The sequence below is a fragment of the Chrysoperla carnea genome, chromosome 3 (assembly GCF_905475395.1).
Source record: "Chrysoperla carnea chromosome 3, inChrCarn1.1, whole genome shotgun sequence".
NCBI classification, from domain to species: domain Eukaryota; kingdom Metazoa; phylum Arthropoda; class Insecta; order Neuroptera; family Chrysopidae; genus Chrysoperla; species Chrysoperla carnea.
This window is the reverse complement of record NC_058339.1, coordinates 8,365,091-8,392,054: the sequence shown is the minus strand read 5'-3', so window position 1 is coordinate 8,392,054 and position 26,964 is coordinate 8,365,091. Positions and strand designations below refer to the sequence as shown.

Here is a 26,964-nt window from a genome sequence, read left to right as displayed (position 1 = left end):
TGTATTGTAAATAAAGATATTTCCGCCGCTCACCACTAGGCGGCAGCAGCAAAAGTGTTTACATAAAATGTGCAGGTGTAGAGTACGCGCGTACTCTTATACGACTGTCTTATGTTATCCATACTAATATTATAAATGCGAAAGTAACTCTGTCTGTCTGTCTGTCTGTCTGTTACTCTTTCACGTCTAAACGGCTGAACAGATTTTGATGAAATTTAGTAAGGTAATAGATGGTTACCTAAAAACGGATATAAGATCAAAATGATCACGTCATCGTACTTAGGGGGTAGGAAGTAGGCAGAAAACTGAATTGAGTTAGTGATTTTTTTATGGTTTTTGCTGGGAGTTTTGCTCTATCATGCCTAAACGGCTGAACGGATTTTGATGAAATTTAGTTAGGTGATAGATAGTAACCTAGAAAAGGATATGGAATATGGGGGGGAGGGGTGAAAGTGGGAATGTTGCCCAGCAAAGCGGGTAGTTCACAGCTAGTGTGTATATAAAATGAAGCTGGCTCCTCTATACAAATTCTAACGCACTTCTAGACGTGCTATTGACGCGGAATTGCTTGAATCTACAGGAAAACTTCAATTTTTACATTGCAACACCCCCAAGAAATTCGTAAAAACGCATTTTTATGGAAACGTCGTTAATTAGATTCTGTTACACCCTGTAAACATGTAAAACATTGGTAGTAAAACCATGTTGGAGATAACATTTACTTATATTGCAATAGTACCAAACTTTACATACATAATATATACATATATGAGTATGGGACAAAGCTATAAAATAAATGACTGGGGCTACTGTTTAAAATGGTTGAATGGGTAGCCTATGCGAAGTCCTATGTAGATACATATCGACAATTTTCATTTGTGAATTATATATGTTTAAGAAAACTTTTGTAATGAACTGTTTTCTCAAATGTTTCGAACTCATATGTACAGTAAAATGTAAAATGGATAAAGTTTTTATTTTTGCTTATAATAATAACAATTTTAATTTTTTACCAGACTGCATTGTTTGTTGTTTGTATAGTATAAGCAAAAGAATTGAATATTAAAAAAAGTAAACCTGGTCTTCCAACGGGATAATAAGGAGAAAAATAGTAGTTTTTATGAAAACTTTATAAAAAATGAGAGTGTAGAGTTGTTAAAAAAAATTTGAAAAGGAGGAAATATCTGTTTTTTGCAACAAAAAAAAAAAACAACAACAAGTTCCACTGTATATTCAAAACAATGGTTCTCGTATATTTAAGCTTCCTGAAAATACTTTTATTCAAACTTACAATAAATAAAATATAAAAGTACTTTACATTAACAAATACCTAATAATACAAATCAAATATACTGGGTGTTCCAAACCACCCGTCCAGGCTGATTATTATGAATAGTTTTTAAAAAAAATTGAAACGAAAAAACACGTATCAAATATTTTTTGAAACTCTATCTAACCATACCAAAAACACCCTCCACCCTCAACCCCTGTTAGGGGTAGGGGGTGTAACTTGAAAAAATCAAATGGTAACCCCTATTTTTTTCTGCAGATTTGGATTCTTCAGAAGAAAAGACAAACATTTTGTCTAAGAAATTTTTCCCGATTTTCGGTAGATCGCGCTACAATCGACAAAAATCGTTCTTTTAGATTTGGTATAAGAATTGCGCCGTTCAATACAAAAGTCAAAACGAAAAAGTAAAAAAAAAAATAAAAACACAAACACACAGAACCAAAACAAAAACAAAACAAAAGCAACACAAAAGTTAGAAATTCAACGAAAATAAAAGAGAAGCGAAAATGTCGAATTGCGGTAATTGAGGTAAACCACTAGACAATTGGGAGGATACTAAATAAAGCTCTTAAAAAGAATTAGATATGAATCATTTTAGATTTAATTTTTTTTCAGACTTTCCAAAATAAAAAAAAACATTTTTACAAAAATAATTTTTCTAAATCATAATAAAATATGAAAAACAAAACAGAATAGTCTTTTCTTCAAAAAAACAAAATTGAAAATAACTATTCTCGACTCAAAAAACTTTTCTCGCCTTCACTTGAACTGCAATTCTAATGCCAAATCTAAAAGAACGATTTTTGTCGATTGTAGCGTGATCTACCGAAAATCGGGAAAAATTTCTTAGACAAAATGTTTGTCTTTTCTTCTGAAGAATTCAAATCTGCAGAAAAAAATAGGGGTTACCATTTGATTTTTTCAAGTTACACCCCCTACCCCTAACAGGGGTTGAGGGTGGAGGGTGTTTTTGGTATGGTTAGATAGAGTTTCAAAAAATATTTGATACGTGTTTTTTCGTTTCAATTTTTTTTGAAAACTATTCAGAATAATCAGCCTGGACGGGTGGTTTGGAACACCCAGTATATACATATACATATATAATTTGAAACATACAAACAAAAAGAAAAATTGGATGGAAAATACTAAACTAAGATAATTTTATCAAACAATTTATTTTATCAGTTGATTGATCTCTAAAGATTTTTGTTTATACATGAGAAGCTCATCAAGGTTTACCATACTTTTTATTTTGATTTGAAGAATTTGGGCCCATATATTGGGTTGAAGCTTGGCTACATACTGTTGAGCATTGAGTCAAGCTTGGAAAACAAAGCGCCTCTAGCTTTTACAACACAAATTACATGTCGATACAAGTTACTTATTATTTTGTTGTTTTATAAACAGATACTATACTTTAAAAAATTTGTTTTAAATGGATCCAATAAAAATATTGTTTTACCTACTTTGATATTGTATAGGTAAATGTGGCCACTTCTTTTAAAAACGCCCCATGGGCGTGCTTTACTGAAAAACCCTGTATAAATAATTTGAAAATTTTAAAAGTTTTTTTGTCAATTTGTATACCATTGATTGCAAATCACGTATTGTTATGGCACTTCAAATTTTTAATGGCACAAAAAGATTTGATTCGTTGGAAATAAAGTATAATAAATATATTTAAAAAAAAGATTTCATTACAACTAGGAGAAATAAATAAATAAATTTTTCGGTAGATTTTAGAATAAAGATAAGAAACATGGCCTACCTAAATAACTTTCCCCTGCAAATAACAACTATCAGTCACTATTTGATTATATCAATGAAGGTTATATTTTTCTGCTTGTCTCATAATAAAACCCAAATTGTTTCACTTCTTGTCTTAAATATTTACGGAGTAAATAAGTTTACATCATGACATCATGTTTTTTTTTTTTTTTTTTTGGCTACTTATGTAAGAAAACTTGGCAAACGTTTATATTCCTTTTTGATTAATCTATTGAGTTTTACAGAAAACAACGCCAGTCAAAATAATTTGTTTCATTAAAATTCTTTATGTTTACTGGAGAAATTTTGCCGCGTTATTACATTCTATTTCAAAGTATCGGAATAAAAAAAATAGTTATAGCAAACTTTTTTATTTAAACAAATTTCGTTAATCTATTTTCTATACCCCACATTTAGAGTAGGATTACTTAAGAGACGTCAATTAAAGAAAAATGAAAAGTTTTTTCTTGGTAATATTATTTGAATTTTATTAAATCGGTGGCATCAAGAAAATTCTATCGCGGGTACTTTACTTTTCTGATATTTTCATCAAATATTATGGTTTGCATATATTTTGTTATCGAGTGTTATGTCGCGTTTGTTTGTGAATTAAGTTCAGGTTAAGAAAGTGGTTTTTGGTTGTTACAGCTTCCAGTTTCCCTTGCCGTTCTTTTATATAGGCTTTTTATGTTTCCAAAAACATGAATCGGCAAAGCTCCCATTTCAACAAAAGCATCTTCTTATAATAAGGAAGAAATGTGACTGTAGAGATGGAACACTACTTCTTATAACATTTTATCAAGAACACCTGTGCAATGTACATGTGTCTGTAGTAATAACTGAAGATGTTTTCCTAAGCTGAAACTCTTTCTATTTTCTATATAAAACTGAATGGTAGATCGTATACTCTTAAGTATATATCGAATCTAAAGAAAATTTATTCAAAAGCATCAAGAATTATTCAGTTTATTAAACAAACTTCTTTGATATTTAAATTAAAAATAATGCATACAATGTTTATATAAATCAACGAACCATCATCTTCTAAGTCTGCATCTTTCATCAGTTCACGAAAGTTTATACAAAATATAATAATTTTACTTTGTATAGATTATTTTTGCATAATTAGTGATATATTTTCTTAAAAATTACTCATTTTCCTTGTATTGAAACGAAAACTTCATTGATTGTACTACTTTATAGTGCGTTCGTTACGCTTTTTGATTGATACTTACTTTTGGGTACAGCTCTGAAACTTTGAAAACTACACGTTTGTCTTACAGGCATCAACTTCTCTGAGTGTCCGGTAACAGCTTTATCTTGTATCGTTAAGGAGATATGCAAGAATTGAATAATAGTAGGGATTTCAATAAAACTTTATAAATACATTTTTTTATTAATAAAGTTTCCAAAAATCACAAAAAATTCCAAGGTCATCGGGCTTTTTATTATTATTTTATCGTTCCAAGTTGGCTGAAAAAATGATAAATCATATAGGTTATCTTTTTCAATTGGATATTTCTATATCAAAAAACCTAGAGAGTGTGATAAAAAAACTATCTAAAATATTTAGACAATCTTAAGTTTATAATAAAACCATAAAAATATAAGATTACCGATGTTATAAAAACAAAATTTTAATTTAATTATGAGTTCATCGAAGATCCATCCACCATTTGAACATAGTCGACTATAGTTAGAGTATTGATGATGGAAGAGCAATATCTATATTATCAAATTTATAAACATCACTTGCATACAATATATTATATATTTTTGTAGTTGCGTGGTATTCAAATATACAAATACATAACTCATTACTTGACTACAAAGCATGCATTTGGTTTATATGTATATACTGTGCAATAAACCAAAACTTTTTACTGTTGGTTTACAGGAATCTGATAAAAAATTTTTTATGTTAATATCAGTCTTTGTATATGTAGAATATGAAATAAATTTTATTAACTTCTTAGTTATTCAAATAACAAAGACTCACACCACAATACTCGAAAGGAATTGATTTATAAAAAAAATAAATGTGTTTCTGCCATTAAATTATATATTTATGATTATAGTTATAAAAAAAATATATATAAATAAAATGACTAAAATAAAACTTTTTATGTTACAGAGACAAAACAAGAACTGGAAGATTTAATGGCAGACATAAAGAAAACTGCTAATAAAGTTCGTGCCAAATTAAAGGGTAAATAAAAAAAAATTTAATTTAATTATTAAATTTATTATTTATGTATTCACTTAATTTTTCTTTTTAAATTCAATAATTTAGCAATAGAACAAAATATTGAAACAGAGGAACAGACAAACAAATCATCCGCAGACCTCAGGATACGGAAAACACAACATTCAACACTGTCCAGAAAATTTGTGGAAGTTATGACGGAATATAATCGCACACAAACAGACTACAGGGAACGGTGTAAAGGACGGATACAACGTCAATTGGAAATTAGTATGTTTTATTTTTGTTTATTTTTTCATATTTCCCTCTTTGTACTAACAGTTTAATAAGGTCAAAAAAAAAATGTTCTAAAGTTTAATTCTGGTCAGTTCTTCCGATTAAATCTTTATGGATATAGACAGCTTTATAACCATTGTATCAAATTTTTGGTACAATGATAAAGTATAGTTTCAGTTTTTCGATTTATAAAGAATCATTCTTAACATACTGCTTGTGAGAAGAATAATTAGAATTCTCTTTTCAAAATCCCAAAGGTCTGATGATAAAAGCTATATACAGAATATCCCGGATTTAACGCTAAATTATGTCATTTTTGTTGCCATGATTTTCAACCTTTTTTATGAGGTTTTGTAAGGCAAGTTTCCATGACTTTTAGTACAAACTAATATTGATATTTATAAGATTGATATAAAAAAAAGTTTTCTAAATATTTCAGCGGGTAGAACAACAACAAATGAAGAATTGGAAGAAATGTTAGAACAAGGAAATCCAGCTGTATTTACACAAGGCGTACGTATTGAATATAAAAATTTATTTATGATCAAACATATTTGTAATGTAGTGTACTAGAAATACTAGAAATAATGCGAACACGAACATGTTTTACATAACAATAACAAAACATTTTTGTATGCTTCAGATAATAATGGAAACACAACAAGCTAAACAAACTCTAGCAGATATAGAAGCCAGACATGCCGATATTATTAAATTAGAAAATTCCATTCGTGAACTTCATGATATGTTTATGGATATGGCTATGTTGGTTGAAAATCAGGTACATTTTATCTTTCCTTATATGCTCCTCGTTTTACAATTATATATTTCAGTCAATTTTTTTTAATGTGTAACTGGACCGTAATCTAAAACGGTTTAATCTCTCACAAAATGGTCTAGTCACTAGTGCACTCTTTGTCTGAAGATTATTTAATAAAATCCAAATATGAACCTTTAGAACGTTTGTACCTTCTTATTTTAAGGGAAATGGCACATAATCGGGAAAGTCATATTTTTTTTGCGTCGTACGGCAAAACTTTCTTTATATGTTGATATACTCATTACCGATTATACTTTTCTTTTCCTTAAAAACGTGAAATGTTTGACAAATGAGGTATCGTCGTCTCGATCGTCCGCTGGTTATAGGCTATGTTACGTCATATTAAATTGAATATGCGCCCTGTAGAAGGCATCATGAACTGCGTTGAGTTTCAAATGAGAGGGCTTAATTAACAATAGTGCTTTGAGTTTTAATATACCGTAAAAGAGTGGCGCCACATGTCTATTATGGTTGTGCGCATGTCTATAGAATCCACATAGGCGAATCCGTGCTTGTTTTGAGATTTTGGATATATGTTTACTTGACCACGAGCCACCAATATGAAACCGTCCCCCCTTTGTTTGTCTTAAAAAATACTAACAAAAAATTGACTGAAATGATATAATTTTGGAGAACAAAAATCCTCAAGTTTTATTTCACAGTTAAAGAAGTTACCAGAAGTTATTCGACCAATTTTTTTAGAAATGGATATTAAAGTAACAGTTAGGAAGTAACTTCTACAAATCTTTTTCAAATAACTTTTAAAATAGAAATTTATGATATTGTAAGTAATATTCTTCAAAAAATTTGAAGTATAAACGAGTTTAGGGTGGAAATTGACAAGAGTTAATGAAAAATTTTGGTGAAAAAAGCCAAGATAACAATTTTTTTGAGCAATTCTTAATCGAATCGTTATCTAAAATATTTCATTTCTACTTACAAGAAAAAAGTTCCTCATAGAAAAGTCTCTCTTAAGTAAAGGACGTGGTTTAAGAGCCTTATTGAGATTTCGAATTCTGACGCATTTCATTCGTATTAAGAAAAAAATAGACAAATAACTTACAGTTGATTCAGCCACGATATTATTGATCCTCGAAAGGTAACCGGGGAAAGAGGTCCAGGATAATAGTAACTCTTGGTTATTGAAAAAAATACCACGATACTCGAAATAAAAAGATGATGTAATCAGGCTTCTTCCAAGTATTTATCGCGACTCGGATATAAAACTATATAAAATATGAATATCATAAATTTCTATTAAAAGAATATTAAAATTAGATAACATTTTAATATCGCCCAAAAGCTCTGCTCTGAAATTTTTCATATGTAAATTTCAAAAATTAAAAAAAAAAAATCAAAATGAACACATGGTATATCATCGAATCTATGATGGGTTTGCTTTAATATCAAATTGTTGCTTTTCATTGAATGCGTCTTTGCATGTAAATTGAGGCCAATATTAATCATCTTGAATGTTACTAAAAAAATAGTTATGTTATTGATGTTATTAGAAACGTTGGAAAAAACTTGGTGTTCATAAACCCCTTCGAGTTTTACATTCGTATATACACTTTTGTCTAGAATTCTTAAAAAGAAACTGCTGAAAATCTTCACAGCTAAAAGAAAATTAATTGAATGTAACACACCGACAGACGCAAGTGTAGCTTTTAAAGTCTGCAATTCGTGCTTTGTTCTACGACAAAATTTCTAAATTCATGTATATGAATCATCGATTTTCTGACCTAGTTCAGTCCCCCTATTTGGAAAATAACTTTTTGAGGTACACATAAGACGTACTCAGTAGATAAAAAATAAATTTATATAAAATTATGTAGAGGTTGTTATTTACAAGAATATTTGACGCATGTGCAGAACGCATGAGGGAATCTCTCATCACGCGACTAAAGATTGCTGAATGGACACGAGCGCTGACGGGTTAATAACCTCCATAAAAGCATTTAATTTAATTTAACGTTGATCACCCTAAGAAATTTGCGTAATGTTCATAAAATCAACCTAAATAATCCATTTCTGTCAGTCGGTGTCCTCCATAAGCACGCCAAATGAATCATAGACTTAAGAAAATGAAGTATTTTTGCTTTTAAAAAACAAACAACTTTAGTTGTATACTTAATGTTTGTTATGCTGAATATTTTACAGGATATTTAATTTTCTTTTTTTTTTTAGTAACATTCAAAAAATAATAACAATAATTAGTAAAGTAAATGTAATTTGGGTTAATCGAATGCTGTGCTAATAGGGCGTATATAGGTATTATCTTAAATAGAGTAAATAAGTAAAATTGGAAATGTTATCTTTCTTAATTAACATTTTATTATTTCAATTAACATTTATTATAAGAAGAAGTAAAAAACACTACTTAGAAAATAACATAATAAAAATAATGATTTTCCATGTATATTGTCTTCTTGTGTGATAATGCTAAGCTACATTTTCTTTGTTTATTGCCTTGCCTGTGCCTTTTTCATTAACATGGGTGCATAGGGGGAAATGATAGATCGTATCGAGTACCACGTGGAGCATGCCGTGGATTATGTTCAAACTGCTACACAGGATACCAAGAAAGCACTCAAGTATCAGAGCAAAGCTCGACGGGTGAGTCAATCCCTATTAGGTAATAAGTTTAAACGCACAATCGTTTATTATTGCGCTTCTAATATTTGTGACTTTTATTTTTTTTTGTTATTCCTAATACACACATAACCTATCTTGTCAAAATATCCTAACCCAACTTTTTATTTCTTTTTATTTATTTTTCTTCCTTTACATGCTTTTTACATTTAATATAAATTATTACACTTAATTTTTATTAATAATTGTTATTTATTCTATAAATTTAATGGTGTGTTGTTTAATTATGTGTGATAATTGCCTATATTTGTCATTGTTGTACTAACTATTTTTAACTATATATATATATATATATATAAACACTTGATATCTTAATACTTCATGTTTACGTGTATGTATGATTGTATGTATGTTTTATGGGTGGATTTAAAACTTTTGTTAATTTTACTTAACCTATAATTTAACCAAAACAAATATTTTAACCTATTTTTTCTACCAACAAATGTAAACAACCAAACTATCTTCTTTAAGCATCGGTTTTATTTGGTTATGGATGTTTTAAATGTTGTGCTCTAATATTCAATGTCGTCTCTAACAAAAAAAACAATTTAACAACACAACTTTCATCTACATTTAAAACCTGCAATATTTTCTCCTCCTTCCAATTTATCCGTATTCCTTCATTTCTTACCTACCTTACGTCTTCACCTAAATAATGATCAGGGTGAAATGATTGACAGAATAGAGTATCATGTTAGTCAAACGACAAATTATGTTGAAGAAGGTCGTACACAATTAACAAAAGCAGAAGGATATCAAACTAAAGCGCGTAAGGTAAGATTTAAAAACAAACCACTGGACATTAACTAAAATTATATATTTTTGAACACTTAATACCCAAAGATAAAATAACACATGACAGAACCTAAATATACTTATTTATACAATGGCGGTATGTAAAGTCCGCACTGCGTAAGTCGACGATTAAGTACAGACGATCAAGCATAGAAGCTAAAATTAAGAAGTCTAGTGTCTACGGTTAATCGCTAGAACAATAGTATATTACACAACTAGCAAAAGTCTGGGGCAACAATGAACATGAGATCTGAGTCATTCTTGACTTACTCCCGTGGTGTGTATCCTATTTTTCTGCTCGACGGAGGCGGAAAGAGAAAACTTCGTTTAACACAGCTGGACGAAAATTTTCGCTTTTCGTCCGGAGGAGAGAAATAGTATATTACACTACAAGGGCAGAAAGTTTGAGATTTCTGCACTGCGATTTCTGTTTTGATAAAGAATTTATAAAACATTAAAATAATTGTTTTTATTTTATTTTGAGTCAATATGTCGTTTAATCTATAAAATATCATAATCCATCAAAAATCAGTAATTAGTCATCCTTAGTCAGAGTCGACTGTTTTTATTTTTTAGTTACAATGCTTCTGATTGGCTGCCTATTTTAATTAATAGCTAACTATCCGTGCATCAGATCAAAAAATGGAAGAGGACTTTTCGTTTTAGAATTCCATTTTCTATCTGATGCAACAAAAGCGTGCGGTACTTACGAGACATCCTGTATATGGATATTATATACAGGGTGAATATAATATTACAGGCACCCTGTAATACTGGGGGATATTTTCTTACAGGACACCTGTAAAATGATACATCTTTTGATTCAAATATGGTTTAAATTTTTATAACTCGTGGCGCTGATATCGTAACATTAAAATCCCATATTCTTTCTCTACTTTCGAGTGCTGTAATTACATATGCTTAAAATCTCCAGATTTTTGTAAATGCTCATACAGTGCGGATATTACATACAACCATAAACAATCTGTGCTTTTTTTCTCTATATGTATAATTTTCTAGCATTTAAAATATGTGTGTTTAGGGCACTCTATCTATATGTAGTCTAAAAAAAATGGATAAATTACGTTTACAGTAAGTTTTTACATAAAAATGATTCAATATCCAGTTTATTTTTATACATCACTCAATAGTTTTTTTACTCTTCACACTTATTATTTTCAGCATTTTGCATGAGTTATGATTGTAGAATTTTTGGAAATTTTTACTTATGAATTTGGAATCAAAATATTATTTACAACTGTGGCTAAAGAAACGTTCATTTAAGCAATATCAGTGTGGCTTACTGATCACTTTCATCAAATTATAAGGATAACTTTTTGTTGAGTTCAGCTACTGATAAACTTAGCTACTGACGATGGTTGCGCTGCAATCAAAAATCTCGATATTTTGCGAAATGTAAATCTCTTAATTAGTCCATTTCCGGTTGTCTGTCTGTCCGTCTGTAAATACGATAACTCAAAGACGAAAAGACATATCATGCTGAAATTTTTATAGCGTGCTTAGGACGTAAAAACTGTTCGGGAGGAGTTCGGAATAATACTTTCTGCAATTTTTTAGCTATCATTGTTGTAAAAATATAATGTTCCAAATTATTAAGGTAAAATTTCTCATCAAATAAATATCATTATAAATATACAGAAGATGTATTTCATTTCAAATATTTTAAAAATGGATTCTTGTGGATAAAAAGTGTATATAAGTATGAGTTGGTAAACTTTTCGAGATAAACTATAATACTTGTTATCTCTGAATTGCTATCAGAGACGATAGTATAGATTCACTGATTAGACTGTTTAGTATATTATCTTTGAGTACAGGCCACGCCACCGATCACATGATTCACTTTGAAGTAGTATTTAACGAATTCGTTATTATTTTAGTAACGAATACAAACGGGTACTCAATTTCTCGTTATTTTTACTGCACTATCAAACACGCTTAACTGAAGAAGCTGGCTCGTACTATTTCAATCAATTTTTATCTATCTAAGCTTACGAGTCATTATTTTCAGAAATGAATAACATTAAAAACTCGTTTAGAAACCGTTTGACTGATAACTTCAGTTCAGTTGATATTATTTGGTATTGTTTTTTTTCCAATAAACGATAAAGAAATGAAAATTATTACAATGCTGGTATGGTATAAGGCCAGATATTAAAAAATTATGTTTAATTTGCTTTTATTTACAAAACTAATGAAAACAAAGTAGTAATTTTCGAGTTATTATATACACTTTTTTCAAACTTTGTCCATAGGAATTAAAATGTTTAGAATACGAAATATAAGAAATGAAAAACAGTCTGTATTGATTCACAGCTGGATACTATATCGAAAAGTTTTATGTATTTCATTTATTATAATTTGAAATTTAGAAAACACATTTTTTTCGTTAGGAATGCCAAAACTTTATAATTTTTGCTAAATATTATATTAGCCTGCAATAATGTTGGTTTATTAAAAATCAAACGCATTGTTTTTTTGTAATAAACGCAAAGATATGTTGATTTTTCATTATAACTTCGAAAGTAGGATCAAAATTTGTTTAGACCAATTCTGCTCCAAAATAAATAAATAAATAAAACCGTTTCTGTAAAATTTCACTTGTTTTTATGATTAGTTAAAAATATACAGAGTGGCTTGTTTTTAGAATTAATTATACATATACAGGGTGTTCTATAATTGACTATAGAACCTGTATTTCCTGAATAAGGTGATTAAGATGAACAAAAAATTTCTTTACCAAATTTCGATCTGAGGCTTAATTTTCGATATATAATCAATTGAATAGATTAAAAAACTCATATATTCATTGAAAGTCAGCAGACGTGAAAGATGTGACTTGTTAATATGGAACGGACACATAATGTGCACAAACTATTGTTGGTTTAAACTAATTTGCCAATTTTTTTGAAACCAAAATTGCTGTCTTTATCGTCGTTGCATTTAATTATCAAATTATCTCATTTTCTTTAATTATTATTAAAAAGTTGGGATACCTCTTGCGTTGATTTTATTGTATAAATAAACTATTTAAAATATTTTTAGCATGATTTTCTCCATTTGATTTTTAGTAAACCAACCAATATTCTTGATTTAAATGTTAGAAATATCAAGCTATACCATACACCACTTAAAAGATTTGATCATTTATTTATATAAATTCTTATCAATTTTAAAACAGCTCCATTATTATTATAATTAGTATAATTTTAGTAATAGTATGCATGGAAATAACTCATTTTGTATTTGAATTTATTAACTCAAAGATGATAATCTTTAGGTTTATAAGAAATATAGTAGAATCAGAATTAAAATCATTAATTAATTCATTTATTTTAAAAACAAACTAACATTCAAATATACATATCTACATATTTTATACTTTTTTATAAATTAATAACTACTTATATTCATTGTTTATTAGTTTATTAGCTATGTATTCAATAATCGATCAATTTTATTATGATTATGTTAATTTTTCAATAATTTTGCGTCAAATACAAACGTTGACAGTTTTATGTGCAACCTTCCTCAAGTTTATGTCGATATTAAATCTATTAACTAACAGCTAACAGTAAATAAAATATAATCAAGGCAAATAAATCAGACGTAGCCGAATAAACAATTTTTATAACTTTTTAACACTTAAAAATATTAAAGGACCCCGCAATATCACATAGACAAATGGCTTTTTGTGAAAAATTTGTCTTTTTCACTGATTGTAAGGTAGCATAGACAATATTAAATATAATCAACAACGCAACAAAAAAGTAAAATGGAAGAGCAAAAAGTTGGAACTAAGTATGGTACATTTAAAAATGGTTTTCACGGCAAGAATTGGAATACCCAGATAGAATGGCGTCGAAATTTCAGAAAATCAGATGGAAATCTAGAATTCGATGTTGGTCTCCAGGGAGTTATAAAAGATAACTTCATTTCATCTCTTAAATTAGAAAGTTATTCCTAAAATGTTTTTCTTCGAATCCATACCTAACACTTCATAAAAATTTGCTGCTTTATCCAGTGTTTTCACGCATAAATGCTAAGGTGTCCTACTTAGCCGATGGACTTATTTAGCTGGTTTTTATGGGTATGGGTATATATTGGACAAAATTTCACTATTATAACAGTAAAAGATGTTACAAAAAAAGGCTAATTAAGGAAAATGAACTAATCTGGTCATTAGGTGTCAAATATCACTCGTAAGTCGTGAGCTAGTTGCTCAAATTTTTCTATTTGCGAATAAACAATCATTTGGTAATTAAATTAAACGGACCATGTTATAGTTAATTTAAAAAAGTTCTTGGGCAGGCAGCTTGTTTTACATAGTTGTAATACAAGTTGCCTATAGCAGTTTATTTCATTCTCCTTAATCTGCAACATCTTTGACTGAACTATTTTATCATAATCATGATCAAATATAAATGCACGCTTAATTTAACTAAATAGATAAGGCACGCTTATAAATCTCTTTGCAATCCTTTATTTTTATTTAAAAAATTGATCGATTTTGTACATAGTTATCAATCATTTTCATAATAAATTAATAAAATTTAAAATATTAAGAATATTAAAAGAATTATGTTATACAGAATATAAATACCACAAGCACTGTAGATGGAAAGCAATCTGTTTGCAAACAAATTGCTACTACCAACAAGACAAATGTATCTAGCGGGCATCCAATCAAAAAAGGCAATTATTTGTCTTCTACTTGGAAACAATTTAAACGAATGTCTGGTTATTTTCATGATTTAAAAGAACAAAAATAATAATGAATTTTGTTTGTTTGTTCATCTTATTCACGTTGACGTGTATGTTCTTTAATTTTCTTGTAAACCAAATAGTTTATCATATTTTGACAATCTTTTATTTTTTGTTATTTTCACAAAACATTCATCATAATTCTTTATTTGTTTTTTTCAGTTTTTTAATTTTTATGAATCATATAATTATAATTCATTTGGTAGAATATTGGTTCAATATATAATATATGAAGTCCTTTCACTGTGATTGGTGTGAAAATGACAACCGCCATATTGGTTTTATATTTCAAAATTTAGATGGTCCCATTGCATCTTTATTCGAACTGGATCTACAAAGTAGAAGGTTGCATTGGGAGTCAAAAAAAAGTTTATACATGTAAACACTTACAAACAAAACCTTTAAAACACAGTACAATATGACTCACAGACACTATTGAGAGTTATACGAATTCAAAATTTTGATGAAGTCATTTGAAAACATTTTTGTGGATTAACTAAAATTTTCGAACTAGCTATCTTTAGAATAAGTGTCCGATATTATTTATAACAGCTCGGCTATGTAAAGTATACATGTAACAGTCAAAAAGATGATCTTATTAACTTTAAAATAGTTCGTGTAACCCTCAAGAGATACGCTAGTGTCACACATTTCCATTCTATTAATATGATTGAATCGTCTTATTTTGTTTTTGTTTGTAAAGTTGAATCGTCTTATTAAAGTACCGAGAAGGCAAGGAACATAGTGTACTCATTACAGGGTGTATTGAAAAGATTTTATTACATCGTGGATACATACATAATTACATAATTACAAATATAATTACATACATACATATTACAAACACACACATAAAATGATACAAATCAAGTTGCATGGACAGTTACAAAAATTTGGTATACATGTAAACACTGTAGTAGACTGAGTTTAAAGTTCCGATTTCGGTTAAGTATCTTAAAAAATGTGTTATTTAGCGTTAAAATCCAATACATTAGTTTATTGAAATGGCAAGGTTATGTTTTAACCTATAACTAACCTAACTTACCTCGGTAAGAGGGTTTTGATTCCTCTGATATAAGGTATCTAGAGTGTACAATATAACTTTCGGAGGAAGTGAAGTACCGAGTAAGCAGGGTACATAATGTACCCATTACAGGGTGTATTGTCATCGTTTCTTAATACAATGATTTGGGCCACTTAAAATGGATAAATTCAACGGAAAAGATTTTATTGCATCGTGAATACATACATAATTACATAAACACAAATATAATTACATACATACATACATACACATTAAGTACACACACATACATGAAATGATACAAATCAAGTTCATATAAAACATTTAAAATTATCAAATATGAAGTTTATTTAAAAGCAATCTTCTTAAAAGTTTAAGTTAATGCATGCGCAGTAAAGAGCCATTTATGTGCTTATCAAAATTGAAGTTTATTAAAATGCATATTTCACTTTTACAAAACTAGTGACGCGCTAATCGCATAGAAACATAAACAAATTTGATTTGCAAAGAAATGCTCCTTTGCAAAAAGGGGTGATATCCTATCAAAAATATAAAATGTTTAAAATTCCAAGTTTCTCGTTAAATCCTAATTTAATCAATTTCAAAAAGTTGTGAAATATCTTTTAGATAGTAAATTGTTCGACAAATGTATGGTCAAAATTTTTTGAGTGAATTTTCGTCATGGGGGGAGGAGGGACTTTAGTTGACACCCAACTCTTGAGGAAAAAATAAGAAAAACCACCCCTCTGAAATGAAAAGACGGAAGAATTTTTTTAAAACTTTCATTAGGCATCAAAATTTATATGTGAAAAATTCAATTATTTGTAGGTAAAGGTAAGTTTCTCTTAATTACGTATTTATTTAATATTACAAGTTTTCAGACTTCAACGGTAAAAATAAAGGGAATTTTATTTCGATGTTTAATAAAAGTTGTTAAAAAATCTTATCACTTGAGGTAGGATGGAGGGATTCCAAGAATTTACTGTTTACGAGATTTCACAGACTTTTTGGGATGATTAAATTTGACTTGGAAGGAAAACTTGGCCGTTTTTTATAGGATAAAAGGTATAAAAACATTTAAAAAAAGGATATTTATATATTATATCTTTAAAATAACCTTAGTTTTTGAATTGTTTTGTGAAAATAAAAAGTTATAAATTGTAGTGTTGTGAATGTTGGTAGCATTTGCTCGTAATTAATTTGATTTTTCCTTTTTTGTTCTGTTCACAGAAAAAGATCCTGATCATAATCTGCATCATAATTGCTATTGCCATTTTGGTTATCATTTTAGCATCCGCTTTCGGATGATTCAATCCACCGCAAACACGCTAGTCGTAATTAAATCCAAATAGCAAATAATTATTTTTGTTTAAGTATAATTTTTGTTTTGTTAATTTTTTTGTTTAGTTAAAAAACAAATTTTTTTTATGTTGTAATTTACACACATTTAAAACGATTGTAAATATCGTATTTTTAAATTTATTTTAAATATCACAGATTAAAAATAATTTAGTCATTTACCAAAGAAAAATTATTTTTAAATTATTTTTTTCGATAAAACATTCACTACAAAAAGGTCAGTATTTTCTTTTACTGATTAAAGAAGAAATCCCAAAATTTATTTAAAGGTTGTGAAAGTTTTATTGTAGGTTATATTTTTTTGTGTAAATTTTTAATCTGTGATTTTGAAATTATGATGTTAAGTAGCAGTGCAGTCTTGTGCTAAAATTTAGCTGTGCTATTAATTTTGACCGGGAAGTTCACTTCTTTCATTAAAATTCATGTAAAATTATCTATTAAACTGTAATAATGGCATTAAAAATATTTGTAAATATATATTTAAATAATATATCCAACACCAATTTTCTTTGAAATTTATTTAAAAAAATATATATTTCGTTTAAAAAAAATATTAATACAATAGCTAATAAGATTATATACAAATAAAAATTTTTAAAAAGGGACCATTACATCACATTTTAAAAGCGTAGCATAAAATAACACCAAAACTTATTTAAAAACCAATAAAACTCCCTTTTTATTAAATTTGTCACTAGGCCAAACCCAAAAAATTGTCCCAATTCGCATTTCAAGATTACAATTATTGATATTGCTGTTATTAATTTCAATACAAAAATTATTACCGATTAGTGAAAAATCAATTATCAATAATCGATATATCGAGGTTATAAGCAGTGGCGGATTTAAGAGGTGGCATTTGCATAAAAGGGAACAAAAAGTTCATGAAAGAAGATTTAAAAAAAGGAGGGCCCATTTTGCCCATAAATTTGAGTGGGGATAAAATTAAATTCATTTTCTTTCCGAAGTCGAATTCAAAGTATCTTTCGTTAAAATTAAAAAATGTGCGAGAATAAATGAAATTAAAATCGATTGATGAACATGAAAGATTTAAGCAATTAAATAATTTTATCTGGCTTTTTCTTGCAAAAGTTTTGATATGTAGTATACTTTATGGCAGTCGCAAGTTTTGACGTCACTACGTGCTATTTTCCTCTCTTTCTATTCGTACATTTCCTTCATATTTTCATAATTGCAATAATTGCAAATATTATTGGAAGTTTAAACATAAACTTTCATCTTTCTGTGCTAGAATAAAAAAAAACAGTACTTTTAGAGTATCATATCAAATTCACATTGAGTTAAATATATAACAGCAATAAATTTTGTATTTTTTTTGAAATGTAAGACTATAATCGTGTATAATGGTGCTCATTTTTTACACAATAAACTACAACAGTAGATAAACCATGAGAGTTCTTTTCACAACTCTCACAAATATTGTCCTTTACCAATCCAACCCAAATGATTCAATACCCAAATGGTTTTTCTCTTAATATATTTATAAAAATTTAATTTTAATATATAAGCAATAAATAATTTTTGCTAATAATAATATAAAATATTTAGACACAAATATGTCCAATTAAACATACTCTTCATTAAAAAGCCATTTAACAAATAAAATTAACTAATTGTATAAAAAATTAAAATAAATTAATATTTAAAACAAAAAAAATAATTGTCAATTCTTGTAAATAGTGTAGAGTGGTTCTAAATGTCACATAAATTGTGTTTTTAAAAATATTATCGTAGAAGAAAAGTCTAAAGACTTTCTAAGTATGTGCTGATTATATTCTAAAAGCAAAATTGTTGCGAAATGTAAAAAAATATATATATTATAAATTTATGTTTAGAAATATTTAGAATATTTGAGATTATATGTAGCATATTTAGCCTAAACTCGACGATTTCTACAGCATGGTCAAATTTGGAAATTTAAACATTTCCTGGTGTTATTTGACCTAAAATAAAGAATCTTAAGGCAGCAAATTAATCTTATAGCAATTCAAACAAACTACAGAAAATAGTAAACTTTGATTAAATTATGTTAGGAGAAATAAATCCAAAACTATAACGATTTTCTAATTCGGTTAAAAAAAATAATAATAATATTTTCTTGATGCTTTTGTTTTGACAAACTTTTTTAAAACACTGCCGATAAAAACGCCTACGATTGAATTTTAGTACTAAATTAAGTTTTGTAATTGAATCTAAAGAGAAAAATAGACCATTTTAAAAGTAGTTAGTGAGAATTTTAAAATGAACTTTTAATTTTATACAAACCTTTTAAAACATGCCAAAACTTATTTTAAAAAATTTTTCTATCTCAATATCCGAATGACAAAAGCTTAATTATTTGTATAAAGACTGAAAATTTAGGTACAGAATGTTGAAAATGTTCTGTGAAAAGTTTCCTATCGATCCAATTTGCACACAATTGATTGGAAAAGAAAAAGGTTACGAAATATAGTTTTTGCTAAAATATCGAAAACGATGGACTTTAGGCCAATAAACGTTCAATTATAAGTTGTAACTGAGGTGTTTCTCTACAACTAGAAAAATATTTTAAAGGTGTTACTAAACATTCAAGGGATAATGGATAAAGCGGCCTCAAAGGTCAAGAGAAGTGTTACTCGCTACAGATATTATTTTATGATATTACTTAGAGAAATAAATAAGACGAACAAACCTACCGAAAAATGACAAAAAAATACACAATCTGTCAAAGTTATGGCTTATGACTCTCACTGGTATCCCTGAACAGTTCCGAATAAAGCAATTCCTGATCATATTTATAGGAAATTATTTAAATTGCAATTTGCTATTGAAAGTATATTACGGAAAAGTCAACCGTTTTCGATATTGGTTGAAGATTCATATTTTGCAACCTTAAAATGACCTGTCGTTTCCGTTTTAAAATACACTCTCCAAAACATTGCCAGCTCGCAATTCCATTATATGGAGTGGACTTGTATTTTGAAAAAATACAACAGATTTTAGAATATCGCCGATATTAGAATATAATAATAATAATTTATCTCTGCCGTAAACATTCCCAGAAAAATGTACAATACTTACAAAAAGGTTTTCAATCATATATCATTATTTATTCAATTCAATATTTTTAATATCCTGTCGCACTCGCATCCACATTAATGTTCAAGATTTCAATTAGCTTTAATCTGTTAGCGTTAATGTACAGAGCTAGCTGAAAATTGTATAAAATTATATACATTCCACAGACGAAATAACGTTCATATCTAATTTATTTACGGTTCTTTAGGATTTATAGAAGAACATGTGTACTATATGCAAGTTTACAGTCCGGCAATTTTGAAAAACTACTACTTAATTTTTGTTTGTTTTAATTTATTCATCCCCTGGCTGGTTAAGACTACTTAACGTTCCCGTTAGGAATATATGCTTTACTAATACAGGCAACAAGCGTTTAATTACGTTGTCAGTTGAATCGGTCCGTTAAAGTTGAATTCATTTAGAGTTGAATTGATCAAATTACGTCCGCGTAAATGTCATTTCGATAGTAAATTCCATTTTCATATAGGTTAGGAAAAAATATACCCTTTGAATAACTTTAAACACAAAATAATTCACTCTGAGTAAAATTGACGAAAGCTATATGTTGGGCATTAATAATAAAATAATATTTTATGATTTTCCATTAAAAAAAATTATTCGAAAAGAAATGTACTTAAAAATTGATAAACTAATTTGAATTTTTGCCATGATATGAGTACCCTAGATATGTTAATGAACCATTTTTTAAAGTAAACTTACTGACTTATGACTCTAAACTTTATGCTCAGTTTCATACCTTTATTTATCGTACCATGAGTTGTTGGATAAAGAAAATATTTTAAATATTCTGCATTGCTACTTTACAATTAAAATTTATTTATTTATTTTTTTTAATTTTTATTAACAAGTATTATTATTCTTGGTGCGAAACACAAAAATAATTTATTAGTTCGCACATTCACTGTTTTTGGATTTAAACATAAAAAACTGCCTGCAGGTACTAAGTTCATCATATAAATGCACATTCGAGTAAGTAAAGTACCCGCTGTTTTATTTTTTTAAGTAGTTTCATGAATGATACTTTTTTTTTTTGTAGAATAATATTTCAAGGCTGGAATTTTAAAAAACAGTTCACCTTCGTGCATTCGAAATACATGCCAGTAGAAAAATATATGCTCTAAGAATCCGTGGCTCCTAAGAGCTTTCTGCGTGGTGCCTGGCCTCGATAGAATCCTATAACTTCATATACTTAATATAGCACCTCTGACTCGGAGATATCTCGCCTTGGGGTGACAGTTTGTTCTCAAGGAGGCCACACAGGACCGCTTAATCTAGGTGCTATACCTGCTAAGGTTACTTGAAGGTTATTCACAATTTAAGGTGATTTGAAGGTTAGATGTTTTTTGGAATTCCATCTAAAATTTATTATGGCATACGTAGATTTTGATTCAAATTAATTTTTTATTAATTTTGTGATTTTATGTATCATAATTTTATAATTTTGTTATTTAATTCTTTTAAGTTATTTGTAGTATAAATGATTGCAAAATAGTTAATTTTCAGAGCCAAATTTAGAAGAACTGTTTGTGAATTCATTTACCTTCCTCTTTATAAATCTTTGTAGAAAGCTTAAATTCGGCTCTGTTAACATTATTTTAAAAACTGTGACTTATAGTTTTGAAAATTATAAAAATGGTAAGATAACAACAATGCATAATCTAAAACAGATAATTTATGGATTTATTTAAATTTTCATAATTTTAAAAACAAGAGAATAAAAATAAAACTATCGATCCCAACTATTTAGAAAATAATTGTTCATCACATTTAATTGATATTAATTTATATTAAAATAAATATTTAAAATCGTAACTAGATGTTTTTTTCCTCCGATCGTAGACATGTACATGATTTTTAGATACATATACCTACGATTACCAAAAACTTAAAGGATCTTACTAGTTACGGATATAAATATATTTATTCCCAGGGTGTTTTTTCAAAAGTTGTCATCCTAAAATTTCGAAAACGGAATGAAAAATAAAAAAACTCAAAAACACTTGTTCAAAAAATTTTAATAAGCAAATACCGTAGAGCTATATAGACATAGGAAACGCAGTGAATTCTTGACCGCAGTGGGAGAGGCAGAAAGAGACAGAAATTATAGACGTATAAAAGAGACGAAGACCGCGCCTACTTTATTTGCTATATCTAATGAAAAATTCTAGTTAAAACTATACGCGCTTCTCTCTACTGCGATTAACCGTTTGGCTGCGACATTGCACCTCTATGTTATTATCTCTATATCAAATTCTAAAAATAACAATTTTTTCAGATTCTTATTCTATGTCTAAAAGAAATTTCTTTTACCTGAACAATTATTTTCTTATACTTATTAATTTTGTTAAAAATGAGCGAATGTTTTGGAATTTTTTGATACTGCATTTCGTTTTCGAATTTTTCTTAAAAACTTTCTTTGCAAATAATATTTGGAATTACCCTTATTGGAATAAAAATATGATTGAACTTAATATTTATTACCTACAAATTTTATTATATTTTACGTCTATTTCCTTAACAGTTCCTATTTGCTCATAGTCTAGGAGCCCAGCCACTTTCAATGGATGTTCTTGGCTACTTGGCTCTAAAGTGGTACCAAAAATTGTTTAAACTTTATGAGTTATGAACATCCATCGGCTATGGAACGTTTAGTATGGCTCCTAGAGTATAAGGGAAATAAAATGATTAGATTTTTATAATGCCTTATTGCGTTCATAATAATTCACCTAAGTTATATAATTTTTAAAATGAATTAATTTATGAAAATAATGTAATAATGAATTGTTTGCGTTTGTATATTTTGAAAATTCGTTTTTCTTTTTTTAGTTATTATTATTAATATATTTTCTATATAATTTATTATTATTTTATAAAATTAATCGTGTAAATAAATATATTTTACTTAAAATTATTATTTATTTATTTTAATTATATTTGTGTGTGTCGTAACATTCCAAGGAAATAGTGTAAGTAACTGCTTATGTAAGGAGATTAGGTAAGATTTTTGTAAATTTTGTTTGTGTTAAGCTCCTTAATGTAAGCCAAAAAATGCTTTTAATAACTAAATAAATGTTCTCTACAACGGTTCCCAAAAAACAAAAGATTTGGACAAAACATATTAGTTTTTGTAAACAATCACAACGATCCGCACTACCTTCTGCGCGCGATTTTGAGACAATTGATCTCTACATTCTGTTTCTATTGAGAATTGTTTGTTATAAATTTCAGCATCGACCTTTCCTGGTACCGAACCCTACGGTAAATATAAATATATGATAGGACAGTAGCAGGACAAATAGAATTTTCAAAAACAAGACTAGGATTAAAGTTGTGTTTACGCCCTAGAAATTGCACCATATCTTGGGTCAAAGAAAGACTTCAATTCTTCTTAGACTACATCCAAAATGAGAGTTGATAGCTTTAAATATTAGACGAGGCTAAATAAAAAGAGGCCGATATTCAGTTGCAGCTCATTAGTTGTTGCAATCAGCTTTAATTAAATTTTAAGTTTTCATGAAAATTGCTTGTTTTAAATAAAATATAACTTACATAAGAAGTTACAACTTCAAAGCAAAAGGTATTTGATACGAATTAAAATAGTACAATAATGACAAAGGCATAATTGTATTCAAAAGATTCATTTTATTAATAATTTTCTTTGTATTTTTTAAATCCAACAGAAGAAAATTATGATCTTAATTTGTCTAACGGTACTGGGATTAATTATTGCATCAACAATCGCAGGATATTTAGGATTTTGAAGAAATTTATGGTAAATATACACTTTGATTATCTATATTTTTTTATTTGCAAATAGCAAATTTGTTCATACTTGCGTACTATAAATATTATTTAAGATCGCTCCATCAACTCTAAGAATACATAAGTTTGATAAATTGGCAGTACATGGTATTGAAGTCGTGTGAGTTCGACCCCTGTAGTCCACACGACTAACTTCCCAAAAGGGTAAAAAACATTGAAAAAAAGGTCTTGTTAGTCTTCATATATTATTCTTCGAACATGTAGCTTATGCTGGAACGATCATTATCTTCATAGAAAAATGATGCGTTTAATCCACTTTTCAGATTCTGTTTATTCAGTTTTTTTATTACCATTAAAAAACGGCTCAACTAATTCTGCTGAAAACTCTTTCAGTTCTTAAATACGCGATTACGCGTCGAATAAGCCCAGTCACGTGTTAATGTCATAATTCAAGAGATAATCGAGGCGAAAGAATCGAACGAAAAGAAGCACATACGTACATACGTACACACACACACACACAGACATCACATTGAAAAGGTTCGATTCGGATATTGCGGCCTTGAAATCGCAGAAATATGTAAAACTGGAGATTATTATAATTGATAATCAAAATCCGGTAGATTTATCCTTCTAAATATTTTTTATTTTTATTTTTGTTAATATAAAGAACAATTGCAAACTCTAGCTCAACTCTAAGACGATCTGATACCCCCCCAGTAATATATATTGCGACAAACAAATATTTAAAACGTTATATCAACTCCAAAAGTACGCTCGAAGTTAGACACACCGTATATAGATTTGAGATATTTAATAATGCATTTTTCAATTTTCCAGGACACCGATTCTGTTCACATTATCGACAAAGAGAGGAAGAAAAATATGTTTTACTGTTATTATTTTTTCTTCAACTCAATATTTTTATTATATTCAGTGGATAATTCAATTCAATTTTCGTAACATATTAAGTCACCATTTGATTAAATTTTTAAGCAGGCTTAAACCAAATACATCATCAATCATCATAATATGTATATAATTTTTTTTTTTAATTAATATAATTAATTAATTACTTGTCATTATATTTTTAATATAGTTTGTTGTTGTTAATTTTTTTAATTAAAAATTATATTATTGATTAATTTTGAAAATTTTGTAAAGCAAATGCTAAAAAAGTGTCGTTAAAGAAATTGATTGGACTTCATGGAGCCTCATGTAAAATTTTGCTGTAGCAATAATATTATTATTATATAAATATATATAAAATAATACTAATTTGTTTTTTGAAATGTGTGATAATTATAATATTGAAAAAAAATAATAATAATAAAACTGTAACAATGTTATTTTTTTGATTTTTTTAAAAAAATATTTAATAATAGAAAAGTAATGTTTATAAAAATTAAATGGTTGTCTGTATTATCAGATAAAAACAAATAACTCTTTATCACAAATGTAATTGTAATATGTAAAGGATTACATATACACAACTAAAAATGTTCACTGTCGTTCACTTGTCCTGTTCTATTCTATTTTCATTTCTAGAAAGATCTACAACTACTATTGACACAATTTATTAAATACATTTATAAAATTGATTAGAATGTATGTCATTGTTTCAATGAAACACGAAATCTCATTCGATTTATTATATGATTCACCAATTCACTCAGCCGAGTTCAGGGGCGGATTTATGCGTAGGCAAAGTAGGTCTGTGCCTACTGCGGCAAAAGAAATGGGACGACAAAAAATTCTTGTTTAGTACATAATTATTTCCTCTCCTAGTCTTCTATAGAGGACTTCTTTGTGTTAATTTTGTACGAATAATTTTATATACTTACGGCTCGATTTACTTTTTTTGAAGAATTTAACCAAAGCACCAACTTGTTACTAGAGCAATTTTTGTCTGTGCTTCAGGCAAAGTTCCGGGCGGATTTTGTTTTATACAAATTCATTAAAATTCTCTACACGGTTTAGAAACTCTACATAAGAATTCGAAACACAGATATTAGTACTGCGGTCTTTATTTTTTCCAACTTAAAAATGTTACTTACCTAAGGCTTTAAAATGTATGACATTTTAAAAACAAAGTTTATAAATGTTCAAATTGTGTCATTGGTAAAAATAAATATTCAAAATAATAAAGAAATTTTTTTTACGATATCTAGTAAAAAATATAACTTAATTTTCGTCAACTAGGTAATTCAATTTTGAAAATATAGGAGAAAATAATCAATTTGACTTAAATAATTGTTACATTAACTTAACAAAAGAACTTTGTTGCAGTGCAATACAATTTATTTTTATATAATTTTTATATCAAATAATAATTTATATTCGTGGAAATTTTTAGAGTAAAACGTCAATAAATTTGAGTCACGAAGAAGAATTGGATAAGCATAACGAAATTATTATTGATTGCGTATCTGGGAATTCGAGAATAAAAATCGGTGCAAATATTTCGACAAACTATGCAGACTCATTTCTTGGAATATCGAAATACACAATAAAATGTAAAATAAAAGAATGGGTAGAATCTGAGTCTAAACATTTTATGGCAAAGTGTTTATGGCTTTCCAAGTGGTCCTCTGTGATTTTTTTGAGAACAATCTGTCGCTCGAAAACAAGACGTCTCCAGGTAAGAGATGCTATTTTAAGTAGATGAACTGTTGAGATTTTCCCAGGATTGATATATCCAAGGATTCCAATCAAAACATTCTAAACCTGACGCTTTGCAGTTTTCTGCAGGTGCAAATAACATGTATGGAGATTTCATCGTCCTTTATACATGCCCTACAATTGCGATCATCAGAGACCTCCAAAAATGTATTTCGGAAAAATACACACGCTTTCTTGTCAAAAACTTAAATTAAATTTTAAACCTTTTTTAAACTGTCAAAAACGCGGGCATCCAATTTAATGGGGTAATATGGGTATCACTATACGAAATAACACAAATAATTTTGACAGATATATTCATAGACATCTGATTATAATAAATATAATTACTTATTATCTATATATATATTATACCCAACTGTCTACACTGAACTAACTGATGGTCTATGACTCATACCGCTATGACATCACAGCAGAGCTAACCCGCGTTTTAGGTCACGTGATAT

The 26,964-nt window shown here is 28.2% G+C and overlaps 1 protein-coding gene across 6 annotated transcripts in view; it reads left to right on the top strand.

Annotated features, from left to right (window-relative positions):
- LOC123296929 (syntaxin-1A) overlaps positions 1-24,811 on the top strand; it is a 138,071-nt gene extending 113,260 nt beyond the window's left edge. The window contains exons 4-10 of one of the 6 annotated variants that reach the window (XM_044878640.1): positions 5,193-5,267; positions 5,352-5,534; positions 5,980-6,053; positions 6,184-6,321; positions 8,866-8,976; positions 23,755-23,846; positions 24,677-24,811. In XM_044878640.1, the coding sequence (XP_044734575.1) occupies positions 5,193-5,267; positions 5,352-5,534; positions 5,980-6,053; positions 6,184-6,321; positions 8,866-8,976; positions 23,755-23,835 (662 nt within the window). In that variant the 3' untranslated portion in view covers positions 23,836-23,846; positions 24,677-24,811. Of the gene's footprint in view, positions 1-5,192; positions 5,268-5,351; positions 5,535-5,979; positions 6,054-6,183; positions 6,322-8,865; positions 8,977-9,675; positions 9,787-14,420; positions 14,643-16,846; positions 17,468-23,754; positions 23,847-24,676 lie in introns of those variants that run through there. The other 5 variants (XM_044878641.1, XM_044878643.1, XM_044878638.1 and 2 more) reach the window with 5 other exon arrangements.
- Positions 24,812-26,964: the final 2,153 nt, after the last annotated feature.